At 43.1% G+C, this 25,800-nt stretch overlaps 2 protein-coding genes across 17 annotated transcripts in view; one reads left to right on the forward strand and one right to left on the reverse strand.

The window, feature by feature from the left end:
* Positions 1-7,360, reverse strand: part of dcaf17 (ddb1 and cul4 associated factor 17) — a 54,495-nt gene extending 47,135 nt beyond the window's left edge. For 2 of the 7 annotated variants that reach the window (XM_069935586.1, XM_069935589.1), the window contains exons 1-4: positions 7,080-7,360; positions 6,085-6,332; positions 5,669-5,772; positions 5,110-5,200 (exon numbers count right to left, since the gene is read on the reverse strand). In XM_069935586.1, the coding sequence (XP_069791687.1) occupies positions 5,110-5,200; positions 5,669-5,772; positions 6,085-6,270 (381 nt within the window). In that variant the 5' untranslated portion in view covers positions 6,271-6,332; positions 7,080-7,360. Of the gene's footprint in view, positions 1-5,109; positions 5,201-5,668; positions 5,773-6,084; positions 6,843-7,079 lie in introns of those variants that run through there. The other 5 variants (XM_069935588.1, XM_069935585.1, XM_069935582.1 and 2 more) reach the window with 5 other exon arrangements.
* Positions 6,688-25,800, forward strand: part of mettl8 (methyltransferase 8, methylcytidine) — a 120,930-nt gene continuing 101,817 nt past the window's right edge. For 4 of the 10 annotated variants that reach the window (XR_011356767.1, XM_069935595.1, XM_069935592.1 and 1 more), the window contains exons 1-3: positions 6,689-6,844; positions 19,723-19,899; positions 20,599-20,690. Coding sequence is in view for 8 of the 10 variants with exons in the window: in XM_069935595.1 (XP_069791696.1) it covers positions 19,739-19,899; positions 20,599-20,690 (253 nt within the window). In the remaining 2 variants the exon portion in view is untranslated. Of the gene's footprint in view, positions 6,845-19,722; positions 19,900-20,598; positions 20,691-25,800 lie in introns of all 10 variants that reach the window. The other 6 variants (XR_011356766.1, XM_069935593.1, XM_069935599.1 and 3 more) reach the window with 2 other exon arrangements.

Below are 25,800 nucleotides of genomic sequence, written 5' to 3' on the forward strand. Positions count from 1 at the left end.
AGTGCTGGTAACTGCCTCTGGAACATCATCAGGTCTCTCAGTTTCAGCATCTCATATTGGCCTTTCAACCTCTTCGCTCGATATATCTCTGGACTGGTACCTTTTTACACCTGATACATTTCTCTTATACAGGACTCCAGTCGGAGACTTGACTGTCACCATACTGCCACTTCTGGATACGACAGTATAGGGTTGATGGTAATAAGGTGTGTCTAGCTTACCACCAGTTTCATGCCTCACTAGAACATTATCTCCTGGCATGATGTCTGAGTACTTGGCTCCACATTTCGAATCTGTGTACAGTTTTGCTGCACCTTTCTTTTCAGCATCGTGGTCCCTCATCTCCTGGTCGTCTCGGATTTCCTTTATTTCTGGCATTTTAGTGCGGATTTTTCTCCCAAAAAATGCTTCTGCAGGACTTTTTCCAGTGGTTGCATGAGGCGTTGCTCGATAGACAGCCACATAAGATAGCAATGCTTCTCTCCAATTTTGTCCTTCTGCGTGTGCAATCCTCAATCGTTTTTCAATGGACTGATTTTGTTTCTCTACTTCTCCGTTGGCTTGCGACCATTTCGGAGTTACTTTATGATGATGGATACCTGTGGTCCTCATGTATTCCGCAAATGTCTCTGAAATGAATTGTGGACCATTGTCAGAGTATAATGTAACAGGTAATCCATATCTTGCGAATATCTCTGCTAACGCTTGTATTGTTTTTTCAGTGGTTGTGGACTTCAACACCACGTACTCATAGTATCCGCTGTAGTAATCTATCACTACCATAATTAATTCACCCGTCGGTAAAGGTCCAAGGAAATCAACAGCTACGTCGATCCATGGTCCTGTCGGGAGTTGCGTACTCTGGATCGGTTCTAGCGGATTACTCCTACTTGTGATTTGACATCCGTGACAAGTTTTAACAAATTTCTCGGCGTCTTTATCACAACTTGGCCACCATACCTTGGTTCTGAGGTTTTGCTTGGTACCAACAATACCTAGGTGTCCTTCATGCGCTAAGGATACAATCTTCGGTCTCAATCTTTGCGGTATCACCAATCTGCAACCTCTCAATACACACTGTCCGATGCAACAAAGTTCGTCTCTAATGGGAATGTAAGCCTTGTGAGTACACTTGTCCCATTGTCCACTCTGTATGCATTCTCTTACTTCCATGAGTTCTGGATCACGTTCGGATTCTCTCTCGACTTCCTTCGTAGTCACAGCATTCGGTGTCGACTGAGTAGCTATGAAGCGTACAAAGCTCTCTGTTTCTGTTCCCAATTCTGACTTGGATTGTGGACCACCATCCTTCACCAATCTGGACAGCGGATCAGCAATGTTTGCTTTCCCTGCAATGTGGATTACTTTATATTTATAGGGTTGTAGTCTGAGTACCCATCTCTCTATTCTGGCACATGGTTTGGATCTAGGTGCATAGATCACCTCTAATGGCTTATGATCTGTGATGAGTTCAAATTCAATGCCGTATAAATATGCATAGAACCTCTCACAGGCCCATACAAGTCCGAGTGCTTCTTTCTCTGTCTGAGAGTATCTTCTTTCCACATCTGATAACGATCTGCTGGCATAGGCAATGATTCTTGGTCCTCCATCATGCATCTGGACCAACACGGCTCCTAAACCAATTGGGCTGGCATCCGCTATGACTTTGGTTGATGCCGCCGGATCGTAATATCCAAGAGTTTTTGCATCTGTCAGGCTTTGCTTCAGCATGGTACACCTTTCCTGGTTAGTTTCCTTAGTGCTTCTGCCACTGTAGCGAAATTAGGAATGAACTTTGCACAAAAATTAACCAATCCTAGGAAACTCCTCACCTCTGTTGCGTTCTGAGGTGCACGTGCCTCTGCAATAGCTTTCACCTTGGCCTCTGCAGGGTTTAGTCCTTCCCGTGTAAGTCTGTGTCCCATGAAGTCCATTTCTGACACACCAAACTGGCACTTGTTCCCATTCACGGTAAGGCCTGCCTCCTGTAGTCTAGATAGTACACGCCTCAACCGTTTGTCATGCTCTTCCTTCGTTGGTGCATGGACTATGATGTCGTCAGAAATGTTGGCAACTCCAGGAATACCTTGAATCACTCGATGGATTTCATACTGGTAGATCTCCGAAGCTGCATTAATTCCAAATGATAGTCTCTTGTAACGATACAATCCACAGTGAGTCACAAATGTTGTCACATCTCGGGAACCTGGATCCAGCTCTAATTGATGATAGCCCCATTTCAGATCAATTTTTGAGAATACCTTGCTGGTAGTTAGTTCTTGAAGTATTTCCTCCACTGTTGGTATAGGGTGTCGTTCTCTAATTATAGCTTCATTGGCCATTCTCATGTCAACACATAGTCTTATGTCACCCTTTGGTTTGGGCACAATTACTACGGGACTGACCCATTGTGTCGAATGTTCCACCGGTTCAATAATGTCTTGTTCGATCAATTCTTTAATTTTGGCTTCGACTTTCCCACGAAGTTCAAACGGAGTTCGGCGCATTGGTTGTGCCTTGGGTTTGACCGTTTCATCTACCGCTAGCTTCAATTGTCGACCTTTCAGCTTTCCTACTCCTTGGAAGACTGCGGGGAATTCTTGCTTCATATCCTCGTATGACTGAATTGAATTGACACAAGCTCCAACATGAAGTATTGCCAGGTCTTGCGCTGTGCTTCTACTCAGCAATGGTTCTCCCCTCTCTTCTATGACCATAAACTCTGCTTCGGTGTACTTATCTCCAGCTTCAACAGTTGCAGTAAAACATCCAATGGTCTGCAATGGCTTGGTTGCTGTGTATGGATACAGTTTCTTGGAACACTTCTTTGAGGTACAGATGATCTTTTTCCTTTTCAACTTCTCCCATAAATGTCGATCAATCACATTACTGTCACTGCCTGAGTCTACAATGACCTGCACTGTCACTCCACCAATGATCACTGGGACCTTCTCATGACGTACTTCATTCAACGTAAATTGGTAACAACTCTGTTCCTACCGTCTATCTGGCGAATGGTATCTTTTTTTCCAGGATACTTTCCTTTCCCCCAGGCTTTGCCTTTGAAAGTTGTACTCTTCCTCTTCTGGTCTGCATTGGACTTGCTTTTGCACTTCTTTGCAAAGTGGTCCATACCTCCACACTTTCTGCAAACTTTGCCTTTGGCCGGGCAATATGGGTCTTTTCCAAAGTGACCTCGGTTTCCACATCGATAACACTCCATGTCCTGTGCCGACGTTTATCTTGTCTGGTTATGGCGATGTGAGAGCCTCTTAATTTGCTGGCTTGAGTTGTCTTTCAGGGTCATGGTATGAAATTGCCCTTCAACAGCCTCTAATGCAGCAGCAATGGTTAAAGCATCGGTGAGTTCCAACTCACTCCCTCTTTCCAGTAGACGTCTTCTGAGTTTATCTGATCTACAGTGCTGTACGACTTGATCCAATAATTGGTTGTCCAAATCAGCTGGCATGTAATTGCATCCAACAGCTAGCTGGCGTAGTCTCGTCACGTACTGAGCAATTGTCTGGCCATCTTGTCTCGTTTTCCGAAACAAATGGCGTTGAAATGTAGCATTCGGTGTCACTAATGCATTTACCGCTTTCCGGTACTCATCCTTTCCTCCAGTATTCAAAAGTGTCTTAAATGTTTCCCGACCTGCAGGACCAGCCGTGAAAAGAAGTAACGCCCTTCTCTGCGCTTTTCGTTCAACTGTACCGGTATCTAGAAATAGGCCACGACTGTCGGCGTAGGATTCAAATTCTTCCAGCCATGCTTTCCACTTCACACTTACAGTGCTTGCATCACCCGTTGGGTCAAAATGAGCAATTCCACTATGTGTTAGAAAGTCACCGTCTGCCCCAGCCATGAGGAAATATTCCAGCCCCAAAAGTACTGAGTGAAAGAGAAAATTCTTATCACCTTGAAGTTGTCTGTAATCCTCTGTAATCTTGTTTAGTCTTTAATTTTCTTCAAGCTTCTTCCATCCTCATCGCCAATGTCACATTTGTGGCCCGAAATGTGAAGTTAATAAAACATTAAACACAAGTTTTATCAGGTAAACTTCTCAGTGGCTTTATTTTCCCGTTTCCTTTGTTCTCCTGCTTGTGTTCTTATCTCTCTCTCCTACCACGTGACTTCCGGTACATCTCATACATATTCATTATCATGACATTACCTCCTCATTTAACTATATATTTTCCATGGCCTTACTACCAATTTTCCTTTCCTTCGTGAATACTGAAGAAATAAATATCAGTATTAGTGTAAAAATTGACACTTGATAAGCAACACTGTCTCGGTGGGCTTACAAATGCTTTTCCATGCTCTATCTCAGACTATCATTTCACTTCCAACCTCAGCTTTCATTGAACAATTGGATTTTATCGTTTCTAGATCGAAGAGGTAAACTGCATTTAATATGCAATGATTTAACTGTTCATTTCTCTCCTACCCACACATAAAAAGGGCTTGAACCCATTAAAATATAGTTGTATGTTAATTTTCATAGGAAAAATAGAATTAGATGTAAATAGAAATTCCAATTAATGTACATTAAAGTGCTTACCCTCTCCACATATGCTGCCTCACCTACTGAGTATTTGTTTTTTTTTGGCATTTCTAGCATGTCCTTTTTTTGACTTTCAAATGTTTATAGAATTTGTCTTTGAAGCAATTTCAGTTGCTCTTCCAGAGATATGAAGGGGTTAATTGTCTGTTCTCATTTTCCTGCACACTATTACTCTAACATTCAGAGTAATGGGAAAATTAATCTTAATTTGTGTTAATTCATCATTTGTGGCAATTCATTCATTTGAAAATAATTTGTTAATAAATGTATTTGGAATAAATTATCAAATGATTGTACAATACGAAATATTCAACAAAAGACTAAATTACGAAATAAACAGTCTCACTATTTTGCTATTTAGAAAATAAGTTTTCAAGAGGTTAGGGGAAGAAATAGTTATCGGGCCTGGTTTCCATCAGTTCATGCCAACATTCCTCCTCACTTTACTTTTTCTGAAATGGTGTAGCAGTTAAGGTATATTAGGTATTAATAGATATATCCTATCTTTTAATATCACAAATTATAAATTATCTGCTTACCACAGGTGACTCACACAACAGTGCATCCTCAATCTTCCCAGACGTGTGGAGTTTGGGCAATTTATAAAGCAAGGATGGCTGAGGGCCAGTACTGAAACAACAATAAAGAGAGTTAATCATACTGCCCAGTACCATACCTTTTAATTCACTGATTTTGCACTGACCATCAAGCACTTTACCCTAATTCTATATTAAATCTATTTTATTCTCCCCACCTTCCCCTTACCTCAGTTTCCTCAACTCACCTACACACTAGGAGCAATTTAAAGTGACAAATTAATGTACGGATTTGCACATCTGTGGGATGTGGGAGGAAATTGGAACACCCAGAGCAAACCCACACCAGAGAAGGAAATATGCAAAGTTCACAGGGATAGCATTAGAGGCCATGACTGAACTCAAATGCTGGGAGCAACACTACGAGCTGCATCGCTTGCCTGGTCCTTCCAACTTGCGTGGTCATTTTCCTATTTTATTTTGTGCACATTTTAAGATCTTTTATGATGGTACAAAATTATATGGTAAATTTTGCCACATTTCTTTCATACATTTGACTTACCTAATAAAACAGCATCTGTAATTGTCAAAGTAAATCTTTCCTTTCTCATAAACCACTGGTGAATTTGATTGTTTGGTCCAAACTCTCTCAAAAGTTGTAGTGTTCTGTAAGAAAATAAATTAATCCCATTGAAACATCATGAAGCAGTACAATACAGGTCCTTCAGCCCACAATATTGTGCCGATCCATCGACAAAGCTACTCCACTAAATGTCAACTTCTCTCCAAATCCTTGTATCCACGTCCCCAATTCTCAATTTAACACATGAAAACATTTTTTTCTACTCTAACCCACTCTCACAATTTAAGCCTCTGTAAAATAACAATAATATGTACTTTTACCTGAAAAAAATGTAGAAATTGCAAACGTTAATGAAACATTGCATGATTCCCTTAAATTTGATATTGATAACTCACCTGGCATATCAACTGACGGAGGATGGTCAGGTTTTTTCTGTGAATGGAACCAACTTCATTCCCATATAAACCAAGGGATCTTGCAGTCAAAATGCAACAGTTATTTACTTTTCTTAGACACGAAATGTTGGTCGACTTTCTTGTACCACATATTTTTACAGATGATTTACTTATCAAATTGTCCATGCTTGTTTGCCTGACGCTCCTAGTGGATCTTGAGGTGCATCTTTTGAATCAGCCGTTCTGACCTTGGAGGACAATGGAAATTCTGTTCAGATCTGTGCCTGCTTTTTGTGTGTGAAATCCTGAAATTGATTTTTTTTCTAATTAAAGATTAGGCTGTCAATGGGTCATCATTATTAGGCTTCATTTTACACTTCCACGTTTTTATATCAAACAAATCATGCAACAACAGATGAAGCATGTGCAAAGTAACATTAAATTTGATCCTGTCATCACCTTATGCTGCAATCCTATCTATTATGTGATGGTACAAGAAGAAACTGCAAAACAAACTACAGGCCCTGTCACTTGTCATGAACTAAAGTTCATGGCAGAGAACAGCCTGCCCAGTGCCAGAAATCTGCAGAAGTGCAACTTTAAGAGTCAGTCGAGGCGAGCCCACAGTGAGGAGTAAGCCTGCTCACGCCGGCTCAAGGGAGTTCGCTCCGTCGACGACGACAAAGCGTCCCAGAAAGCATTGCTCCCAGCCCGGCGCCTCGGTGACCTGCCGTCCACGCCGCCAAATACCATAGGTCCGGTAAGTCGGATTAACCTTCCTTTGGGATTCTGATCTCGAGGTAGAGCGGGCTATTTCCGCAAGGAGCCACGATGAACGGGAAGCAAGGAGATGCACACACACCTCTCTCATCCCGCATTCAAAGCTGAGGAAACTTAATTGCAGCAGCATTTAGATTTTGTTCCATCGGTTTCTAGAAGATGCGTTAATAGTGGAGAAAAAAAAAACTATATCTAAATGCCAGGCTGAAACTAACCACGTGATTATTTAGGTCTTTTCAATGGGGGCATCAGTCATTACCACCGTGAGGAAGGGATCCCACCACTTGCAGTAAAGTGCTCTCCCGCCGACACTTTTCCACCGCCGCTTGTCGGAGCAGGGGCCACATCTGCGAGAGGGAGCGCTCGGTGAAGGCGGGACGAGCCGAGGCCTGAGGCCTCGCTTCGCAGTGCTTGCTGGGAACTGTAGTTTCTCCTCCCCCCCCTTCATGGACAGAGGGCCGCTTCGACTTCCGCCTGGGCATTTGGTCAACAGTGCGCCTTTGGGACTCTTGTCAAATCTCCATGATGCCACGCTTTGGAAGAAAGGGCGAGAGTCTTGAGGCATTGCACATAATTCAGGTTGCGGGCCGCAAGTTCGGCGGCCGGATGTCGGCAGGGGAGCAGGCCCCGTTTATTGTCATGGTACCGTGTTCATTGCATTGTTCTGACCAAGTCCTGAAGTCACAACAGCGGGCAACGAGCACACGCACTGGGGCCAGCAGAAATACCAGTCCAGGCTGATCTTTCTTGTGATATTATCTTGCAAGAATGGATTTTTAAAATGCTTGTATGTTCTTTTTATTTCCAACTATGCCTCACTAATTTTTCTAGCTTGTGCGTTGTTGCTCTTGTGAGAGATGAGTAAAACTAATATAAAAAATAGGAGAGATGAAGAAAGCTATGGATATATGTGTAATGAATAAGGTCTCCAGAATGGAGGACCATCGCCTTCCCAAGATCATGCTATATGGCGAGCTCTCCACTGGCCACCGTGACAGAGGTGCACCAAAGAAGAGGTACAAGGACTGCCTAAAGAAATCTCTTGGTGCCTGCCACATTGACCCCCGCCAGTGGGCTGATATCGCCTCAAACCGTGCATCTTGGCGCCTCACAGTTCGGCGGGCAGCAACCTCCTTTGAAGAAGACCGCAGAGCCCACCTCACTGACAAAAGGCAAAGGAGGAAAAACCCAACCCACCAATTTTCCCCTGCAACCGTGTCTGCCTGTCCCGCATCAGACTTGTCAGCCGCAAACGAGCCTGCAGCTGACGTGGACATTTACCCCCCCTCCATAAATCTTCGTCGGCGAAGCCAAGCCAAAGGAAAAGAAGATAATAGAATGTAGGAAGTAAAGTTAGTCTGAATAAGATAAGGGTCTTCTTTTCTTTCTTTGGCTTGGCTTCGCGGACGAAGATTTATGGAGGGGGTAAAAAGACCACGTCAGCTGCAGGCTCGTTGTGGCTGACAAGTCCGATGCGGGACAGGCAGACACGGTTGCAGCGGTTGCAAGGGAAAATTGGTGGGTTGGGGTTGGGTGTTGGGTTTTTCCTCCTTTGCCTTTTGTCAGTGAGGTGGGTCTTCTAGCCTTAGACAGAATTAGCAAGTTCTGCAGATAAGAGTTAGTAAGCCCTGAGGGTGGGGAAGGTATGAATAAGGACAAAGGCAGGTTTGTCAATAAGGACAATGACATGATGGGACACCGACAGGATACCCCCTGGCCCTCCAAGTTCACAGAAACAGCACATAGGCAGACAGGATGGCCTAATGCCAAACTTGTCCAGGAGGCAGAAGAATGTTAAAGGGGGGAAGGGTACCTCTACACTGAAATGAACTGTATAAAAGTTGGGTGAGTCCCAGTATGTGTGTGTATTCCCAGGGTAAGGGGAAGCACCCCAACTTTGCATTGTTGCATAATAAATGTTCTTTTTTCTCAATTTTTGTCTTGAGCAATTTCTGTGAAGGTACTTCTGTTTCTCACACTCTATTCTGAATATTTTTATTCTAATTTTTCCTTCTCTGACTATCTGAGATATCACATCTGCAATGCTTGATTCTAATTTTGGATGTCTTGCACTTATCTTGAAAAATAACAAACTATTCAAATAAACTCTTTATTAGTGTGGTGATACATTTCCTCCATTGTATATAGTTATTGTTGACTACTGTAGATACGGAGCTGGCCCGCCCACTGATGACTAGTACCCTATGACTCCGCCCCTGTGGTCCTGGGCCGTAAAGGTCGAGCCAGCTCTCCCTTCCCTCTATCCCTATACCTGGATCTGGGCCAGCAAGGTTCTTCTGTATATTAAAGCCTTTCGTTCCCTCAGCCCAGTCTTGGTGGTTACTGATCGTGCACTACAATTAGGAAAGAAAATTATGAATGAAAAGAAGTCCTGTCCAGGATTTATTTTTGTGCATACTGTTGTTAGCTGTGGCTCAATGACAGTGACAGCTGGAAATTATAGACTGATGAACTTGATGTAAGTAGTAGGTGTCAGAAATAAAACTTCTCACACATGAGTCTCTTTAAAACTGATGACACGACAAGCTTTATTTACAAGTCTGCAGAGTTGGACTCAACTGGCTTCTCACCAGTTAAGCCCCGATACATACAGTGCATTGATTTTTATACCCTTATTGTTTGCCCTTCCCCTTCTTATTAATACTGTTTTAATTGGTTAGTATTACAAAAGCATTCTAAGTATAACTGCATTTTTAATTATCACGTTCGTTACGTACGCTGTGAACTCTACATACACTAAATTCTGTTTCTCACCCTTCTTATCAATCTTTTGTCTCCTCCATGTCTCTCACTATGACCATGAAAAGATAGGTTTAAAAAAACATATTCAGCTGAACCTTTTGTCCTTGGCTGCTAGTAAGCTCCCTGTCCGTTCTGGCTTCCCTTTTTATGATTAATCATCACATTTTAACTTAAGTCATTTTAACCTAAATTCTCTATATAACAATCCACCCCTTTCTCTCTTTAAAATGTGTGTATGCAAAACCAGAGTCCATCAGGGCATGGTGGGCCTGAGTCACCCTTCCAACCGTTAAGAGGGAAAGGAGTGGTATTAGGAATCTGTATATAATGACCCATATTATTTCCTTCTTTTTCCACACAAGGGGTATATGGATGTTGGGTGGTATTTTCTGCCCAGCATTTCTCAGGAACTGAGGTATGGGAAATAAAATTACCCTCCTTTCTTCCCCAAATGTGGTCCTGAAACAGGACCACTGTGTCTCTGCATTTCTTACATTTCACACCTGATAAAGACATAGGCAAACTAAGAAAAATCAAAGAACATAACAATAACATTGTGAATCAAGTCTTTCTGCGAAATCGCAAGGTAAGAGGTTTTTCTCCAGGAACACAAGTCCAATCTGAGTTCGTATCAGGGTCCTGAGGCGCCTCTACAGGTCCCTTAAATCTGGATGCGTGCGTCCACCCCTTCTCTCTTGTTCGTGCTGCAGCCTCTGTACTTAAGAGAACTTGGTATGGACCTTCCCACTGGGGCTGGAGTTTTTCAGTTTTCCAGGTCTTGATGAGAATCCAGTCTCGTGGTTCCACTTTGTGTAAAGAAAAGTCTAGAGGCGGTGTTTGTGCCAATAGTCCTCTCTTTCGTAAATCTGTAAGAGAGCGTGACAGTGCCTGTAAATAGTTCCTAACAAATATATCCCCTTCCCCCAAGGTGGGACACCCCTCAACTGTACTCCAGAAGGGAAGCCCAAACATCATTTCATAAGGGGACAACCCTACATCTTTTCGTGGGGCTGTACGAATTCTCAATAAAGCCAGGGGCAGACACTTTATCCAAGGCATTTTAGTTTCCACCATTAATTTTGTCAATTGCATTTTTAGGGTTCCATTCATACGTTCAACCCTCCCTGAGCTTTGTGGATGACAAGGGGTATGTAATTTCCAAGAAACCTGTAATGCATTACAAATCAATTGCTGGATTTTTGAAGAAAAATGTGGACCCCTGTCTGAGTCTATAGAATCCATTATACCATATCTGGGGATTATCTGCTCTAGGAGGAGGCGAGCTACTGTAGAGGCTGTAGTATTTACTGTTGGGAAGGCTTCCACCCATCTGGTAAAGTGATCTATTATCACCAACAGATATTTCCATCTTTGGACTTGAGGTAACTCTGTGAAGTCGATCTGGATACGTTGAAAAGGGCGTATGGCTAATGGTTGACCTCCCATGGTCCCTGTCCTCATTACCTTCTTATTAATTTTTGTGCATAGGTGACAATTCTGCACCTCCTGTTGGGTCAAGGTGTAGATTCCCTTACACACATATTCTCGAAGCACTGTGTCACATAAGGCTTGGGTGCCCCAGTGGCTCTGATGATGCAGGTGTTTTAAAATATTGCGAGTTATTTCTTTATTTAGAACCATTCTTCCATCTGGTGTCTTCCATGTTCCATCAGGCAGCTGGCTTGCGCCCAGCTGAGCCATGTCCTTTTCTTCCTTAGCAGTGAAAATGGGAGCCTTCTTTATGCCTTGCCTTATTGGGATTAAGGTCAGCAAACGGACTTCTTGTTGCATGGCTGCCCTTTTGGCTTCTTCATCAGCCAGTCTGTTTCCAATTGCTGTCGGGGTATCTCCCCTCTGATGGCTTGGTATGTAGACCACTGCTATTTCCTGGGGTAATGTCAAGGCTTCTAAAGTCAGAGTAATCATTTGTTCGTGTGCCAATTCCTTTCCTCTTGATGTAATTAGACCACGCTCCTTCCAGATCTTACCAAAGGTATGCACTACCCCGTATGCGTATTTGGAATCAGTGTAAATCGTTCCAGTTTTCTCTGCCAGTATTCTGAGGGCTCTCTGCAAGGCATATAGTTCACAGGATTGTGCTGACCAGCTTCCGGGTAGTCTCGTGGATTCTACTACTTTCCAAGTATTTCCTTCTATTATAGCATATCCACTTCTTCTCATTCCGTCAACACATCTGGCGGAGCCGTCAATGTAGAATTCATATCCTTCTCCCAGTGGAGTATCGCAAAGGTCTTCTCGGGTCTTGGTCTGAAGATCTGTCAACTCGACACAGTCGTGCTCCACCTCTCTCTCTGTTTCACTGCCGTATAAAAACTGAGCTGGGTTGCAGCTATTAATCTTTGCAAATTGTAGATCTTCTCCAACCATTAAAATGGTTTCATACTTTAATATGCGAGAATCAGTCAGCCATCGATGGGCAGTTTGTGTTAATAAAACACTCACAGAATGGGAGGTGTACACAGTCATCTTTCCTCCAAAAGTAAGTTTACGTGCTTCCTCTACCAACAGAGCAGCAGCCGCTACTCCCTGGATACACGTCGGCCATCCGCGAGACACTGGGTCCATCATTTTGGAAAGGAAAGCCACTGGGTGTCGCTGACCGCCTTTTTCCTGTGTTAAAACCCCCACTGCTGTTCCTTGGTTATGAGTGACAAATAGCTGGAAGGGCTGTTTTAAAGAGGGCAGAATGAGTACCGGGGCTCGTGTCAGGCGATGCTTCAAGTCCTCAAACCATCCCTCCTCCTCCTGGGTCCATTTCAATGGATATTCATTTTCATTTGTCAGCTTTTCATACATAAACTTCACCAACGCTGAGTAGTCCTCTATCCATAACCTACAGTAACCTAAGAGTCCCAGGAATTGTCTTATTTCCTTCTTATTACGGGGTAACGGCATTCTAGTGATTTCCGCAATCCGTTCAGGGGTAATCCGTTTCTGTCCTTTACTTATCTGGTGTCCCAGATATACCACAGTTCTCTCAACGAACTGTAACTTGTTCCTGGACACCCGTAGACCCTTTTTCCCCAGATAATTCAAGAGTCTAATTGTATCTCCCCTCATTTCTTGTTCCTTGGGTCCTGATAATAGTAAATCGTCCACATACTGCATTAGTTGGGAATCATCAGATTGTGGATAGTCCGCCAGGATTTGTTCTAGCATTTGTCCAAACAGGTTCGGAGATTCAGTGAACCCTTGGGGCAATACAGTCCACCGAAGCTGTCTCCGTCTACCTGTCCATGGATTTTCCCATTCAAACGCGAACATATCTCTACTTTCCTCTTCTAATGGACACGTCCAGAAGGCATCCTTCAAGTCGATAACACTAAACCACTCATGGTCTGGGGGAATCCGACTCATAATAGTATAGGGATTAGGCACCACTGGGTGGCGGGTCTGAACAATAGCATTCAAACTTCTTAGATCCTGAACTAGGCGATAGGATCCATCTGACTTTTTCACTGGGAGTATAGGGGTGTTATAAGGTGACATGCATTCTTCTAATAGTCCGTCTCGTATTAGAGTCTCAATTACCGGCTGTAGCCCTTTTCTCCCTTCCAAAGAAATAGGATACTGACGTTTCCTTACCGGCTGATGACCTGGTATCAATGTGACATGTAAAGGTGGGATGTCCAGACCTCCTCGATTTCCCTCCTTATACCAGACTCTCTCGTCAATCTGCCGTTCATCCTCTTCCTTTAAAGCGCAGAGGTGGACTCGCACTTCTCCGTCCACAGGGAGAGCACCCAAACCTAGGAGAGCCTGTAAGTCCCTTCCTAGGAGGTTAAATCCAGCCGACGGTAACAACAAGAGGTCTTGTACCCCTTCTCTTTCTTCCAGTTTCACTGTTACTTGGGGAATTATTGATACCATTCTGGGAGCCCCTTCTATCCCAGAAATTTTCAAATTACTTTTTACAGGTTCAGTCCCGATTGGCACAGTTATTACACTATTTCGTTCCGCTCCTGTGTCCACCATAAACACCACCTCTTCTCCCTTGGGACCAATTTTTAGTTTTACCAGGGGTTCCCTCTTATACTTGGTCCCTAACATTTGGAACCCCTGACCCCCCTAATCTTCTTCCATAAGTTCGAGGGCACGCAATTCCCTCTTGTATCGGGGGCATTCCCTCTTAAAGTGTCCTTCCTCATTGCAGTAATAGCACTTAACGAACCTCCGGGGTCTTCCCTCTCTTGGATATCTTGGATTGTTTGGAGGAAGGTTTTGTTTTCTTTCCCCTCTGGATTCGGCATTCATCTGTCGGATAGTCTGTACCATAACCTTTGTCGGCCTCTTTTGATCTTCTTCTTCTCTCTGCACATATACTTTTTGCGCCTTTTTTAACAGGTCGCTTAGGGGTTTTTCGCTCCAGTCCTCCTCCTTTTCTAGTTTCTTTCTAATGTCCTGCCATGATTTGGAAACAAATTCAATTCGAATAAGCTGTTCACCCATTGGTGTACTAGGGTCCACGCCCGCATACTGTTGGACATTCTTTCTCACCCTCTCCAAAAAATCAGTAGGGGACTCATCTTTCCCCTGGTGGTTCCCAAATGCCTTGGTGAAATTGTGACCCTTTAATTGTCCACTCTCTATATTGTCTCATACTTGCCAATCCCTCGGGTGTTCGTTTGTCCCACCTGGGTTCATTTAAGGGATATTTTTGTTCATGGGGTCTGGGGTCCCCAGGTTGTTCATATTCCCACATGAGGAGGGCAGCCCGTCGAATCATCTGCCTCTCCTGGGGTGAGAATAATGTTCCCATTATTGCCTGCATCTCTTCCCACGTATATGTGTTTGGTCCCAGGAATTGGTCGAGCTGTTCGGCCAGTCCTATAGGATCTTCCAATAACTTTTTCATTTCTTTCTTAAATCCCCGCACCTCTGTACTAGTTAGGGGAACATTCACATATCCCGTTCCCCCTCCCGGTCCTCCCATAGGAACTTCCCTCAGGGGATTTAGGCTTATTGAAAACTTTGATGGTCCTGGACCAGTCTGGGATCTTGTCCAGGGTCGGTTTACCGGTGGAAGTTTAGGGTCCGACTCCCTTAATTCATTCTTTTTTTCCCGGCCCCTTTCGGGGCAATCAGATTCATCACCTTTCCCCTCCGGTAATGAGCTTTCCTCGGGCGCAGTAGGCACCGGGGGAATATAAGGAGGGGGAAGGTTGTCCAGAGGTTCCCATTTCTTTTCTCCCGCTACCCTCAATTTAAAACATTTTGTTAAGGATCCTGGCCAGGGAACCCAACAAAATGCATATGCTGACTCTTCTTGATTCACCTTTGGTCTCGAATTTACATATATGTTTAATGCTTGTCTAACCCAATCCTCATCAGATCCAAATTTCGGCCACCAGACCGAGGAACCTTTAATAGGTTGTTTCGACCAAAGGAGACAATATTGAACCATCTTTTTCTTGTTTTTGTCTCGATATCTTTTACTATCCCAATTTTCAAACATTCTCCCCAAAGGGCTGTCAAGGGGAACTCCCAGGAATTGTCCTGAATTTTCAGACGAGCCCTTAGATTTTGATCCTCCCATTTTCCCACCTAGATCCGTTTATCGTTGCTGAGGACCCTCTCATTCTGGACCCTACTCCCTTCTTCTCAGACGCCTCGTCGGAGGTACTGTCCCTCCTTCGGTTACCGCTGAGGTTTCCCTGGGGTCGACCCCTCTCTTCTCGGCACTTCGTCGGAGGTGTTGTCCCTCCTTCGGTTACCGCCGAGGTTTCCCTGGGGTCTATCCTAGAGTCCCACGACAGGGTCCTCACGCCACGACAAAAGCTCTATACCTGATCTATTACGTTAGGTTTTTTATCCTAACAGGTGTATCCCGTTACACCTGTTACCCAATCCCCACACCACAATCGTAAGTCGTCACTTACCGGTGTCTTCTCAGGGATTGAACCGTCACCCTTCTCCTCTCCGTCTTGTCGTGTCACCTTGTCCGGATACCACTCGCTCAAGCCGCCCGAAGCGACGAGCAAGGGACTAGGAGCCGCTGAACTCAGCGGGGTGCACCACCTCCGATGTCCCTCTTCTCGCCTCCCCTCACGGCCGGAGTGTAGATCCCGGACGAGCCCCCATTTGTCAGAAATAAAACTTCTCACACATGAGTCTCTTTAAAACTGATGACACGACAAGCTTTATTTACAAGTCTGCAGAGTTGGACTCAACTGGCTTCTCACCAGTTAAGCCCCGATACATACAGTGCATTGATTTTTATACCCTTATTGTTTGCCCTTCCCCTTCTTATTAATACTGTTTTAATTGGTTAGTATTACAAAAGCATTCTAAGTATAACTGCATTTTTAATTATCACGTTAGTTACGTACGCTGTGAACTCTACATACACTAAATTCTGTTTCTCACCCTTCTTATCAATCTTTTGTCTCCTGCATGTCTCTCACTATGACCATGAAAAGATAGGTTTAAAAAAACATATTCAGCTGAACCTTTTGTCCTTGGCTGCTAGTAAGCTCCCTGTCCGTTCTGGCTTCCCTTTTTATGATTAATCATCACATTTTAACTTAAGTCATTTTAACCTAAATTCTCTATATAACAGTAGGTAAATGATTGGAAGGTGTTCTAAGAAATCAGATCTACAATTATTTGTATAGCCATGGACTGTTTAGGGATAGCTAACATGGCTTTGTTCGTGGTAGGTCATATGGGAAGGGAAGGTTGAGAACCACTGCTCTAAACCCAGTTGTTACTGAAATATTTTTTATTCAAAGCTGAGGAAACTTAATTGCAGCAGCATTTAGATTTTGTTCCATCTGTTTCTAGAAGATACATCACTGGTGCATTAATATTTTTAAAACTATATCTAAATGCCAGGCTGAAACTAACCACATGATTATTTAGCTCTTTTCAATGGGGGCATCAGTCATTACCACTGTGAGGAAAATTGTCATTGGCCCATTTCCTTTGGAGTTGTGAAACCATGTACCTAACGAGTCAATTAGGTACAATTATAACAGTGGTTTCAAACTTTTTCTTTCCACCAACATACCACCTTAAGCAATCCCTTACTAATCACAGAGCACCTATGACATGGGGAATACTTAGTGGAAAGAAAAAGATTGAGAACCACTAGTTTAGGGAGAGCTTCTTCCCACAGAGAGTGGTGGGGATGTGGAACAAGCTTCCAGCTGAAGTGGTGAATGTGGGCTCAATTTTAACATGTAAGATGAATTTGAACAGGTTAGTGTAGGTTAGTGGAACTGGTCAAAAAAATGGTTCGGCTCAGAGTAGAAGGGCCGAAGAGACCTGTTTCTGTGCTGTTATGTTCTATGGTTCTATATTTTCCTGTGAGTCAACAGCTTCTGTCTTTAGATCCAGTTCCGGAGACTTGTGGAACAAATTTTCCAAATGTGTAAGTCCAGTATGAAGTGTTTACATTATCAGAGATTCTGTCTTTCAGGGGTGATGCACACAAAGCATCAATTGCATATCTTTACTTATTTCTTTATTTCTCACGTGACCATCTTGATTCTCCTGCATCAGGGATAATTTAATGGCAATTGACTGAATGATCAGCAAGTTTTTGGTATGCCCTGGAAAACCCACCTGATTACAGGGGTTGCATGCAAACCTCACGCACAGAGCTCTGAAGGCCAAGATCAATCCTGGGTAGGTGGAGCGATGAGGCAGGAGCATTACCCACTTCACCATCCTGCTGTCTTTTAATAAGGAGTTATCTGACCTCGTGTTTTAAACTTTCTTGGTTTTACACTTGTACTACTCATGCTTAGCCGGTTGTTTCCTTACTCTGTCTACCCCAGAGATATTAACCACCATATATCCATTGGGTTTATCCTGACATTCAGGTTCTGCTGCCTGTTTCTCAGTATCCCTCTTCTAGTGATTTGACTGTCTTCTGAATGGAATATTTCTCTTATATGATGATGTAACTGCACAAAATGCTGGAGAAGCTCAGCAGGTCAAACAGGCCCCTTTATATAGCAAAGGCAGAGATACATAACTGATGTTCGGGCTTGAGCCCTTCAGTACGAGAAAATGCCGGTGAGCTTCAGAATAAAAGAGTGGGAGGGGAAAGGGGAGTGGCAGAGCAGGAGATGATAAGTAGAGAAGGGAGGGAGGGGACAGCAGCACTTTGGAAAGGCAGGGCTGTGTAGGTGAAAGAACTGGAAAGTCGGGAAGTGGGAGAGGGAGAAGAAAAGGCAAGTAGGTTTAATGGAAAGCAGTTCATGCCATCTGGCTGGAGGGTGCCCAGACGGAAAATAAAGTGTTGTTCCTCCAATCTGCAAGTGGTCATGGACATGAGGCCATGGACAGACATGTGAGTGCGGAGTCTGACCCAGAATTAAAGTGGTTGGCCACTGGGTGGTTGCGGACGGAGAGGAGCTGCTGAGTAAAGCGATCTCTCAGTCCGCGACCAGTCTCTGATGTAGCGAATGCCACAAAGGGTGCACCGGATTCAGTAACTAAGTCCTCTGGATGTACAGGTGAAGTGTTACTTAACATGGAAGGCCTGTTTGGGGCCCTGGACCGTGGTGAGAGAGAAGGTGTTGGCGTAGGTGTTGCACCTCCTGCGGGCACAGGGGAAGGTGGGTGGGGAGGGATGAGCGCACAAGGGAATCGTGGAGGGAGCAGTCCCTGCGGAAGGCCGAGAGAGGAGGAGCAGGAAAGATGTGTCTAGTGGTGGGATCTTATAGGAAGTGCTGGAAATTCTGGCGGATGATGTGTTCGATGTGTAGGCTGGAGGGGTGGTAGGTGAGTTTGAGGGGGATTCTATGTTGGTTGCATCTAGGGGCAGAGGGGGCCAGGGCAGAGGAGTGAGAAATGGAGGAGATGCGGGTGAGGGCTGAGTTTATAGTGGTGGAGGGGAAGCCACGTTTGTGGAAGAAGGCAGACATTTCAGAAGCTCTGAACAGGAAGACCTCATCTTGGGAACAGATGCAGCGGAGACAGAGAAATTGAGAGAAGGGGGTGGAATCCTTGCAGGGGGGCAGGGTGTGAGGACATGTAGCCCAAGTAGTTGTGACATATGGAGGTTTTATAGTATATGTCAGATCCAGGAAGGAGAGAATGTTATCAGAAAAGGACCAGGTGAGCTTGAGGTCGGGTTGGAAGTTGGATGCAAAGTGGATGAAGTTGACAAGCTCATCATGGGTGCATGAGGCAGCCATGATGCAATCATCTATATACTGGGGGAAGAGATCGGGAGTCTTGCCTAAGTAGGCTTGTACCATGGATTGCTCCACAAAGCCAACAAACAGTCAGGCATAGCTGGGACACTTGCGGGTACCCATGGCAACTCCTTTAATTTGGTGGAAGTGGGATAATTTGAAGGAGAAGTTCTGCCAGGTGGAGGAGAGTGGTGGTGGAGGGTGACTGGTTGGGTCTTTGGTCCAGGAAGAAGCGAAGTTAAGGTTAAGGATCATTCCTGCTCTCAGTAATATTTTATTCCAAATCTTTGTGCATGCCTGTTCCTGCTTATTCTTTATTTTTAAGATTGGCTATGTAAGATAAGATAGACATCTCTTATCCCAACTGCATTCTCAACTACAATTCCACACATTATATCAGGCAAGCCACCATAATACCTTCAGTGAAAACATTTTGAATGTTAAAATTAAAAATAGGGTTACATTTTTTTATGGATAATATGTAATCCAAGAACAGATTATTTCCATACAAACTATGTGAATACATGAGATAAATAGACATCTGCTCTTTCTATCCAACTATTCACTGGAGTTGAATCCAACGCTGTCTATAAGGAGCTTGAATGTTCTCCCCATGTCTGCATGGGTTACTTCCAGGTGCTCTGGTTTCCTCCCACCCTTCAGAAACGTACGGGGATTTCAGGTTAATTCGGTTTTCCGGGCTGCACAGGTTCATGGATTGGAAAGGCTTGTTACTGTGCTGTATGTCTACATTTTAAAATGAAATAAATTAAATTTAAATTGAAAAAAAATTAAAAATCAAAATGAAGGGATGCTTTCTCATTCTCAATTATGCTGATGTGCCTGTGTTATAGCTATAGCATAGCATTAAAGTATTATAATTTATTTTTATGTCAGTAATTATTTATATTTGTTTTCCTTGAAGGAGATTTTCCATCAATATGAAGAGGAGACCACAAATTCCATTGATTCACATGGTGTCCATTGCATTGCTAAGGAAACTTGGCTTGCAGTGCAGGTTTCAAAGTACTCGGAGACCAACTGCTCCACTTGGTTCTCGAATCTTAACAGATCCAAGCAGAGTATTTGAACACAATATGTGGTAAGAATGTATCTCAAACCAGATTGCACTTTTGTTGTGTACATAAAATTGTGCTGCAAAAATATAATTTTAATATTGTTTATGATAACCTTATTCAATGTTCTTATCATAAGATGGTAGTGAAACACTTAAAAATGATTGCTTCAGAAATATTTCTTTCAATTTGAACTTGAGATTAGACTCATTTCTTTGTAAACAGTTCAATAGTAAGGTACATAAAAAGTACGATCAGATGATCAGAACATTCATCATTTTCCATAGTTTAAACGTTCTTTTACTTTATTATTTTATGGAACAAAGCCAATCTAAAATTTCATACCACCAGCAAATTCTCCCTGCTTTTATGTTTTTCTTATCATATCCTTCAATCTGACATAGAGGGTATTTTTTAAATTGCTCTTATTAAAGAGAATTTATTTTTATTAATACATAGAATATAAAATGTATATACTGTATTATCTTTTCTTTGGCTTGGCTTCGCGGACGAAGATTTATGGAGGGGGTAAAAAGTCCACGTCAGCTGCAGGCTCGTTTGTGGCTGACAAGTCCGATGCGGGACAGGCAGACACGATTGCAGCGGTTGCAAGGGAAAATTGGTTGGTTGGGGTTGGGTGTTGGGTTTTTCCTCCTTTGCCTTTTGTCAGTGAGGTTTTTTTCTTATCCATGACATTCCTTAAGAAAATTAACACTTTTCTACAGGGATCATATCCAATGGAGTCCTGAGCAGGAAGATCTTGCTCGACAAAAAGTTGAAGAAAATTCCAGTGTTAAAATCCCAGTGGAAGAACAAGGTAAAATGATTTATTTGAATCTTTTTGAGATTGTGTTTTGGATAATGCACTAAGTGGAACATAGTGATTCAAGATAGTACTTTTAAAAAAAATTTAGACCAACAGCCATTTCGGCCCATGAGTTTATGCTGCCCAATTACACCCAATTAACCTACACTTTCTTTCCCCCCCCCCCCCCAACCATGTTTCAAATGGTGGGAGGAAATTGGAGCCCCCAGAAAAACCCACACAGATACAGGAAGAACATGTAAACTCCCTACAAACAGCGCATGATTCGAACCAGTCATGATCACTGGTGCTGTAAAGGCATTGCGCTAACCGCTACACCCAAGACGGCTGCCCAGTTTTGTTACAGCAAAATTTATCCCATATGAATGCCAGTGAGGCAGAATATTGCTGTATTTAGAATCTTTAATTAATTGCAGGCTTGGATTACTTCGATCATAACAATTTCAAAAATTAATTATTCAACAAAGTTGTAGATGACCCACAGGATTCCAACAATTTAAGACTAAACATGAAGGCATCTTGCATTTGTTCAGCTTGGAAGATGTGATGCAAAAGTCAGGTTAGAAACTGAATTTATTTCAATTCACTGTACCTGCAAGAGTTGGGCCAGATGATGAGAGGTCTGCTAACATTGTACCTGTACTGCATAAGTAGCCTCTGATACCTAAGGGTATCAAGAACCTGTGATTGCTCAATCTAATTTGGCAATACATTACTTGGCCTTCTCAGGATTAAAGGACTATTAATTGTTTAAAAGACAGAAAGGATTGGAACAAGTCATTATGTATCAGTTACTTTAATTTTTGTGCTGACCCAATTAGTGGAACCAATAGAACAGCATAAACATTTATTTAGAGAGTAAAGTAACCAGAGAAAGTGAGCCTGTCTTGTGACTGAGTATATAGATATGATTTTGGGAGATAAATTAGGGAAAGGTTTGTTAGTGTAGATCATATACAAACACTATAAAACAGATCTTATTTAAAATAATGGAGCTCTGCTAATGCTACACATGTCGGGGCCTCAGAGCCTTGCAAAAGCTTTGGAGAATGTCCAAGAGACTTCACTAATGGATTGTTGTTTACAAAAAGTCAACAGATGAAAGCTTGTTGGAGCTGCATATTGTCTGGAAGGGAACTTGCTGTTCAAAGCAGGTCATGTGGTTTTGCAAGCAGAGAAAGTAAAACAGGCTTTCTCTGTGTGTGAGAGACACACACACACACACACACACACACACACACACACACACACACACACACACACACACACACACACAAAAATCAGTTCTACAGTGTTACAGTCAGCAAAAGCAGCTGGGACTGGACAGGAGAAGTTGGCGAGCTTGTGAAAAACCCCATTTGGAAGACAGGTTGTGAGTTCTTAGTTCAACCTGGTCAAAGCCCTTGTGGTTCATGAAAGAGGAGAGGATTGGCTGTCTAATGTTTTTCACTTGGAATAAGAGAAACAAAAAGGAACTGCGGTGACCTGAAAAAAAGAGGTTATCTGGAGAACCCTGAGGGGGGCGTTTCTTCGGCAAGACTCTGAAGTGGCTGGGTGTCCATCGTACAACGAATCTCTCTGAAAACTGACAGGAACCTTCCTGAGTGGTAACCATTTACCTTTCAAGTACAAAAGCCTGGTGAACTTTATAAATGTTAAATTCTGTGCACAGTGTAAAAATTGCCTGAAACGAGTGAACTTTGAGGAATGAATCTGTGAACCAAATAACTTTTCTGAACTTACACACACATTACATGCACGTGCGCTTAGAATTAGAAGGAGGTTAAGTTAGGTTAGTTAAGTCAATAGTGATAAGTTAAAGAGAGATTTTGTTTTCATGTTTAAAGATGATTAAAAGCAACTTTTGTCTAAGTAATCATTTGTTTTGGTGAAAATCTATTGCTGCTGGGTTTATGGGTCCTCTGGGCTCGTAACATTTTATGGGGGTTCATTTGACATATTTTTAACAGAGAACAATGTTGCACAGGAACAGTCCCTTCATCTAACCATGGAGCGAAACATGGGAGTTTGCAGGCGCTGTGGAGAAACTCAGCAGATCCTGTAGATTCTTAGCAAGACCTCATATTCTGTATGGACACCCTCCAACCAGATGGTATTAATATTAACCTCTGGTTTCATTAGCACCCCCTCTCCTTCCCCTTCATCTTACCCCCCCCCCCCCCCCCACCCACCCACTCACAACATCACCTTGTATTCAGTTTAGGCACTAACATTAACATCAAAATGTCTCTGTTAGCCCCACACCCCCTCCCGCCCCAATCTCTCCCTTTCCCTTTGTCACCTTTCTTCTGGTTTTGTCTTTCCCTATCCCCCTGTCTCCTTTCTTCCAGCTCTGTATTCACAGAGCTACCCCCTCCCCCAATCAATTCTCAACATTTCTCTCCTCCCCTCCTATCCATGGGCTCTTCCCCGCCCCTTCTTTCCTCCTGCTTTTTGATCATATTTTGATGAGTGGCTCAGCCCAAAATGTTGGTAATACAGGCAGTCCCTGGGTTACGAACATCCACGAACATCTCGTGCTTACAAATGGGCTGTTTCCCAATTCGTGCGCGTGCATGATGTTACCTCTCAAATGCTAAATAAGAACCATAACTACCAGTTCCGCCCTATGTACAAATTTGTCTTATGTCAAACCCAGGTAACGGAACTCATTTGTAACCTGGGGACTGCTTGTATATCTTTGTCTCTTATGGACACTGCGGGAACTACTGAGTTTCTCCAGCACATTTGTATAGTAACTTCAATTAATGATATCTATGCTGCCTACAATGCTAATCTAAACTAATCCCACCTGCCTGCATGTTGTCTATATCCTATTATTTCCTGTCTGTTCATACGTCTGTCTGAATGCCTGTTAAAATTACCACCTTCCTGTAGAAAGTCCCCTGGCATTTAACATCCCATGTTTAAAAACAAATTTGTCTGTTAAAACTTCTTGTAATGCTTCCTTCCCCATCTTATATGAAGGACCACTAACATTTTACATTTCCACCCTGGGAAAAAAAGACCATCTATCTATCATAATTTTATAGACTTCCATAGTGTCTCCAGTCTCTAATGCCCCAGAGAAAGCATTTCAAGTTCGTCCAACCTGCCTTTATAGCTAATACACTCCAACTCAGGTAACATCCCAGTAAACATGTTCTGCACTCTTTTCAAAGCCTCCACCTCCTTCCTTTATTAGAGAAACTCAGCAGGTCACACAGCATCTGTAGGAAGCAAAGGGTAACCAATGATTCAGTATACCCGATGAAGAGCCCAGGCCCAATACATTGGCTATTCCTGACTTCCAGTGGATGCTGCGTGACCTGCTGAGTTTCTCCAGGACATTTGTATATTGCACTCAACCCCAGCATCTGTCAACATTCTTGTTTAACTCCATTCAACATATACCTGGAGAAGGGCTAAGGCCCAAACATTGCTACACTTTACTTCCTATAGATGCTGTGTGACTTGCTGAATTTCTCCAGCCTGGTTATATATTGCACTCAACTCCAACATCTGCAGACTTTCTTGTTTAACAGAAGTACATGTGATACTTTAAATGTGGCTGACCTGAAACTTAACTTCCCAAACTTGATACTGACTGCCCTGACTAATAAAGGCAAGCATTTTGTACACCACCTTTACCAATCTATTCACTTGCATGGCCACTTTCAGGAAGCTATGGACTTGGTCCCTCAATATACCAATGCTCCTGAGGGTCCTTCCATTTACAGTTTAATTTCCTTTTACATTTGACCTCCCATAGTACATCACCTTACACTTATCTGGATTAAGCTCCATCTGCCATTTCTCTGTCAAAATTTTCAACCAATCTACATACGACACCCTTCCTCACTATCAACAACTTCACCAATTTTTATGTCATTTGCAAACTGACTTATCAGTCAATAGATTTTCTTTCAAATCATTAATATGTATTACAAACAACAGAGGTCCTAGCATGATTTTTTTGAGGAGGTTATATGGTGGTTTGATGAAGGTAGTACATTTGATGTTGTTTATCTGAGATGCACGCTATTGACAAGGTTCTGTAACGGCACTGATTTACCACAGCTTGCAAACATAAAGAATACACTCACTCATCTCTTACAGCACACCATGCAGTCGACTTTCTTATTCTTCACTAGACACAATGTTGCATTCTTCAATTGTCCAAACACCACCCAGCCAAACCCCTCTGACCTCATTGGCTTACTGCTACACGGGTGACCCTGATGCTCTCACTCTCCACCTCTTGTGTCTGAGATAAATCCATCACCCGTATACTGATGCTTAACACACATATGAATGCAAGCTATTACTCCCGCTTATTGCTTTGCTTACATCATCAGCGGCAGCCGTCACCACTCCCGACGAAGGTAAGTATGTGACCGCGACAGCACCCCTTGAAAGGAGGTGACTGATTGGAACTGTCTGGAAGGCTGACAATTCGGCCCAATCTCATACAATAGTAAAAGATAGGTGATCCATAGTCCGACTGGCAAGGGTGCAACTGGTCCTCTGGCTCTGTCAATATATGACGCCTTCAACCTGCCAATGGAAACCATGTCAGCTTTTCCATTCCTGTCCATCACAAAACTCTTCAGGTGGCATCATAGGACCTGAAAAGGACCATCATAAATGGGCTGAAGTGGTTTGTGAACAGTATTATGCCTAAGGTACACATGAGTACAGCGTTGTAAATCATTTGGCGCATACCCTGCAGGTGACACCTGCCATAAAGAGTAGATTGGAATACTCTCATATTTTCTCGAAGATGGTCAACAGAACTAGCTGGATCATAGAGCATTGTGCTTGAACTCAGATTCACAAACACACCTGTGAAGGTTAATGTAGAACCATATACTAGCTCTACCACTGAACATCCAAAATCTGCCTTAACAGCAGTACAAACACCAAGAAGAACCATGGGCAAACGTTCGTTCTAGGTAGATGCATCACCACTGCCTTCAATTATCAGTGAAAGTGTTCAATGTGGTCATTGGCCTGCGGATGGTAAGCCGTAGTACGAATAAGGGTAGATGATCAGTGAGAGCTCGGAACAATGCCAAATAGAACTGAGACCCTCAATCTA

Source organism: Narcine bancroftii, chromosome 4 (assembly GCF_036971445.1).
Source record: "Narcine bancroftii isolate sNarBan1 chromosome 4, sNarBan1.hap1, whole genome shotgun sequence".
NCBI lineage: Eukaryota > Metazoa > Chordata > Chondrichthyes > Torpediniformes > Narcinidae > Narcine > Narcine bancroftii.